The sequence below is a fragment of the Rosa rugosa genome, chromosome 1, assembly GCF_958449725.1.
Source record: "Rosa rugosa chromosome 1, drRosRugo1.1, whole genome shotgun sequence".
In the NCBI taxonomy this organism is placed as follows: domain Eukaryota; kingdom Viridiplantae; phylum Streptophyta; class Magnoliopsida; order Rosales; family Rosaceae; genus Rosa; species Rosa rugosa.
Window position 1 is genome coordinate 36,180,330 of NC_084820.1, and position 5,784 is coordinate 36,186,113.

General features: G+C 41.3%; 1 protein-coding gene across 1 annotated transcript; it reads right to left on the reverse strand.

Moving 5' to 3' along the window:
* Positions 1-2,944: 2,944 nt before the first annotated feature.
* LOC133726849 (uncharacterized) lies at positions 2,945-3,706 on the reverse strand. The gene has a single exon (XM_062154496.1). The coding sequence runs from the start codon at positions 3,704-3,706 to the stop codon at positions 2,945-2,947; it is 762 nt and encodes a 253-aa protein (XP_062010480.1).
* Positions 3,707-5,784: the final 2,078 nt, after the last annotated feature.

Sequence of the window (5,784 nt, forward strand, 5' to 3'; positions counted from 1 at the left end):
TGAGTCAAAGGCCGAGAATATGGTGATAATCTTCTTGCCTTTGGTAAAATATGAATCTTGTTTAATTGTTTTTTTTTTTAAATAAAGAGATTTTATTACTAAATACGATTAAGATCGTACATGAGGGCATCCAGTGCAAATTCTGGAGCATTAACAAACCAATCGAGGTGGATGTTTGAATCAAAACTATAACTAGCTAGGCGATGAGCAACCATATTGGCTTGCCTAGGAGTAAAACCAACTGTAACATCCCCCACAGCACCCACAAGGCCTTTGATGTCATGGATCAGTGCACCAAACTCAGACAAGTCACTATTCAAAGAATTAATGGCCCGGATTGCTACTAAGCAATCACTCTCCACGACCACCTTCGTGACGTGTATAGCCTGTAGGAATTCTAAGCCATACTTCAAGGCCAACAGTTCAGCGTGTAAAGGAGAGACCACAAAGTTAGCTCTGTAGGAAAAAGCAGCTACAAAACCCCCTTGTTCAGTCCTGAGAACTCCCTCTGTGCCTCCATACTGAACAGAAGGAAGGAACGCACCATCAACATTCAGCTTTAGAACACCAACCCCTGGAGGAGACCACTGTTTTCGACCAGAAGGTCCTCGTCGATTGATAACCGCAGGACCCTGATTGGTCTGAGAATATTCCTCAAACCATGCCATCGAAGCGGCCACAATGCTAGGTCCTGACTGAGACCGATCTCTCCATAACTTGTCATTCCTATTCTTCCAAATACTCCAAAGCAGCACAAGCAACTTGTCAAAGCAATCAGAGGACATCGAGTTGACTCGTTCTAAAAACCAATCCTTCCAAGATAAGAAGGAAACCAGAATGGTAAAATGAGGAGCGCCCACTATCTCTCTAGCCAAACTGCAATGGCAGAATAGATGTTCCATGGTCTCCACATCACTCGAGCAGATAACACACCGTAAATCCCCAGTATAACCCTTCAAAGATAATGCAGCACGAGTAGGCAGTAGATTATGGACTGCCCTCCACCCAAAAATAGCCACCTTGCTAGGGACTTTAGCCTTCCACAAGGCTCTCCAAACCGGACCATAGGGATCCCCATTAGAAGGAGAGACAAACACGTTACCAATAGAGAAATCCCGTGCTATTATGTATGCTGATTTCACAGAAAAGAAACCTTTCTTGTGAAGCTTCCAAGCAACTCGGTCTTGTCCATAACGACGGCTAAGAGGAATAGAGAGAACCTGGGTAGCCACCTGTAGTTCAAAACATGCATGGACAGCAGCCTCATCCCAGGTCCAAGTGTCCTGGTTGATCAAATCAGCAACCCTTTCAAAGATGGTGTCCGAAGGTTTCACCACAAAGTGATGGGGAATAGAAGGAATCCAGTCATCAGCCCAAATACTAACAGAAGCACCATTCCCAATCCGCCAAGATAAACCAGCTTGCAACACCGGCCTAGCTTCCATAATACTCCTCCAAGAAAACGATGTTCTCTCACCCATGTCAGCAGTAAGGAAAGAACCATGAGGATAATACACAGCTTTAAAAACCTGAGCCACAAGAGAATGTGGATGTGTAAGAAGCCTCCAGCCTTGTTTTGCTAGCATAGCAAGGTTGTGAGCATGCAAATGTTCAAAACCCATACCACCTTGTTCTTTTAGGAGACACATTCTCTCCCAAGACCGCCAATGAATTCGACGTTTGTCATCAGAACTTCCCCAAAAAAATTGACAACAAAGCTGCTGAAGATCATCACATATTGACTTTGGTAGAGCATAACAGTTCATAACGTAAGTAGGCAGAGTTTGAGCTACCACCTTAATAAGTAACTCCTTACCGCCAATACTGAGAAGTTTAGCCCTCCAACTGATGAGTTTTTTTGTGAGCCGCTCCTTCAAATAGGCAAAAATAGCAGACTTGTTTTGCCCTACATGTATAGGAAGCCCTAAGTATAGACCGTGTTCTTTGACACACTCAACTCCCAAAATTGCCGCTAGCTGAGTCCGCGTATTTAAGCTAACATTGCCACTGAAAACCACACTAGACTTCTGAAGATTAATATGTTGCCCCGAGGCCCTGGCATATAAATCGAGTATGGTCTTGAAAGTGTGACACTCTGTAACTGTCGCTTCTCCAAAAATAAAGTTGTCATATGCAAACAACAGATGATGTAAAATAGGAGCCGTAGGAGACATCTTAATACCCTTAATGACTCCATGGTCTACCGAGGAAGAGATCAAAGCTGAAAGACCCTCTGCACAAAGAATGAAAAGATATGGAGATAGGGGGTCCCCTTGCCGGATGCCCCGGGTGGGTAATATAAAACTTGTAGGAGAACCATTGATTAAAACTGAGTAGCTAACTGATTTCACAGTTGCCATAACAATCTTAACCCAATTTGGACAGAAACCCAATCTGAGCAGGACTGCCTCCAGATAGTACCATTCCAACCGATCATATGCTTTAGAAATGTCTAACTTTAAAGAGAAAAATCCATCTACCTGTCTACGAAGCTTCTTCATGAAATGACCTATTTCAGTTGCCACAAGAGTATTATCTGATATCAGCCTCCCAGGTACAAAAGCACTCTGCAGAGGTGAGATGACCTGAGGAAGAATTGACTTCAGTCTATTTGCTAAGACCTTGGAAGCAATTTTGTAAACAACATTGCACAATGCAATAGGTCTCAAGTCAGAGACTAACTTAGGTTCTTTTATCTTTGGAATCAAAGTGAGATGAGTGAAGTTGGACTCCTGAGATATTTGGCCTGTAGAGAGAATTTCCCTAACCGCCATACAACTGACCAAAACTTCTGGAAGAAACACGGGGACATCCCATCTGGGCCAGGGGACTTTGAAGGATGCATCTGAAACAAAGCCTTTCTTATTTCAGCATCAGAGTAGGGTGTTGTAAGGTCTTCATTCATTGCAGGAGAAACCTTGGGATGCAAGCATTCAAGGACCGATTATGCAGCTGCCGGGTCAGAACCACCAGCCCTAAAAATGGCTTCATAGTACTGGATAATGAGCTCATTAACTTCCCCCTGATCGACAGTCCACTGCCCTTCATCATTTAGCAAACCTTTAACCCGATTTCGACACCTTCTATTAGAGGCTCGCCGATGAAAGAAAGCCATGTTATGATCCCCATCCTTGAGCCATTGCACTCTTGATCTCTGCCTCCAATACATTTCATTAGCCGAAAGCAGTTCATTGAGACGAAACTGTAGGGCCTTTTGGACTTCGAAATAACCTGGCTCAAAACTCTGCTTCATCAAATCATCCAATTTTCCCTGAATCAACTTCATCTCAGTTTGTCTTTGTTGAAACACTCCAGAATGCCACCGCAATAGGAGTTGACCTGTCTGTTTTATTTTCCTACCAACCTGCATCATTGGTTCCCCTATAGTTGGAAGCATCCACCCTTGCTGCACCACTTTCATACAATCCGTATGCTGTAGCCACATCTCCTCAAAGCGAAAAAGTTTGGGTGTCCGAATTAGGATTGCTGGCTCCGGATACATTTCAATGAGAAGAGGACAGTGATCAAACCTACTGAGAGGGAGAGTGATGCATCTAGAGAAAGGGTAGAGTTCCCTCCATTGTACATTCTGGCAGGCTCGATCAAGTCGTTCCTTGGTAAACCTATTGGACCAGGTAAATCTAGGACCGACAAATCCCATATCTATTAACTCACAATCCACCAAAGCTTGCCGTAAACGAGCCATTTGTGCAGTAGAGCGAGGCGGACCGCCAGATTTATCAGCATGATTAAGGATCTCGTTGAAATCCCTAGCAACGAGCCATGGTAGACGAACCTGAGTGGCCAGAGTCCGCAGTAGATTCCATGTGATGATACGATTCGCAGTTGTAGCTACACCATAGATGCTAGTAAAACAAAAAACTCCTGGAGATCCAAGAGCGCCAACTTCTGCATCAATATGGTGAGCGGAATAATTCCTGAGGCGAACAGGGACCTCGTTACGCCAGAAGAGAGCCAAACCACGACAATCATCTTCTTTCGGTGCACAGACAAAACATCGAAACCGATCCGATATCGAACAGAGGTCAGAAGGTCCGGTGAGGCTAGGGTTTCTGAAAGAAAAACAAGGCTAGGGTTTTCTTGACGTACAATACTCACGAGAGCATCTTGGGTTTCCGTGTTGTTCAAACCTCTACAGTTCCAAACAACAACCTTGAAAGCCTGCATGAGGATTAAGGAGAATGCTGACCGTCACCGGCCTGGGACTTGCTAGGGCGAGAGAGAGAGCTCTCGTAGGGTTTTTTTGGTAACATCGAGATAGCTATACTGAATATCCGATCAATCTTGTTTAATTGTTGGGACCACTATGCTTTGTTTAATTGTTGGGAACACTATGCTTTGTTTAATTGTTGGGAACACTCTCCTTGTTTAATTGTTGGGATCTCATGGAAACATTCAAGACTAAGACATAATTAGTATTTCAAAATCTTGCATTCTTACTCTATGCATTAGGGGTGGGTTCGGTTCTTTTCGGTTTGGTGTTTAGCCTAAACCGAGAACTTAACCGAACTTGCACTTCGGCTCGATTCAATTTGGTTTTCTAATTTTCAAAATTCAAAACTGAAACCGATCAGAACCGATCGGTTCGGTTCAAGTTCGTTTTTTTAATCATGAAATCATTTTTATATTTTAGTTAAAGAAAATTAAATCTAAAATGGCACTTATTCCGGGCCAGCAATTACAAATGAAAAATTGCACTTGCCTCTAAAAATAGTGGCTCATTCAACTTCACGTACATTGAGTATTCGAGTTGATTCTAACTAGGGCTGCCACTTGGTTTGGTAATTACCAAACCGACTGAATACCAACCGATGTTTTAGGTTTGGTAAACCGACTTTTTGGTAACCGAGACCGATAAAACCGAAATAAAAAATTACCGAAAAAGTTGGTTTGGTTTTGGTAAATACCGAATCTACCGATTATCTAAATATTAGATTTATATACTACAGTTTTCAATACACATACATGTATATTAAGAAATAAACATAAAAACTTTTATAATAGTATGAATATTACTACATATACTACATGTATGTATTTTAAGTAACCTAGTCAAAGATGGTTAAATAACCTAGTTTTAGTGAAAATTGCTAAAACTTGATGTCATATATACAAAAGAAAGCTATAATTAGTAGATGAATACAACGTTTATGACCATAAAATTCAAAAACCTAGTTTTGTTCATTCTAATTTATATTATAAAGAATTAGTTGTTCTAAAGTTGGTAATACCGAAAACCGAAATACCGAATTTGGTAGATATAATTAAAAACCGAAAATTTTGGTTGGTAATTGGTAGCTCAGTTTCGAAACCGAAAGCTTTGGTTTTGAAGTTGGTAATACCTATAACCGATTCGAACCGACCGAGTGACAGCCCTAATTCTAACTATTAAGACATTCATTGGCAGTCTCAGACTACTAGCTCCATGTTTAATGGATGATAATACAAAATATTTATGATACAAGGCCATGAAAAATAGAACAAATATATACAAAAAAAAATAGAACAAATTATGAACAAGCTCATCAATTCCGAATTCCCTGCCATAAAGTTCAGTCTTGAACATTCCTTGGTTGAACACCTCCGGTTCAAGTGGCACCTCCTCCTTCTTCTCTTCTTAAACGTACACCTTTTTCTTTATCACACACAATCATCAAAAGGATGTAATGTTTCAAAAACAAAGTTAAAAAAGAACCATTATATACCAAATTTTGGCATTTCTCCATCATCCTCTTTAGGAGCAAAATTAGTATTCATCAGATC

Excerpts from the sequence above, each read along its gene's own strand:
- LOC133726849 (XM_062154496.1), bottom strand. The coding sequence starts at position 3,706 with ATGGCTCGTTTACGGCAAGCTTTGGTGGATTGTGAGTTAATAGATATG.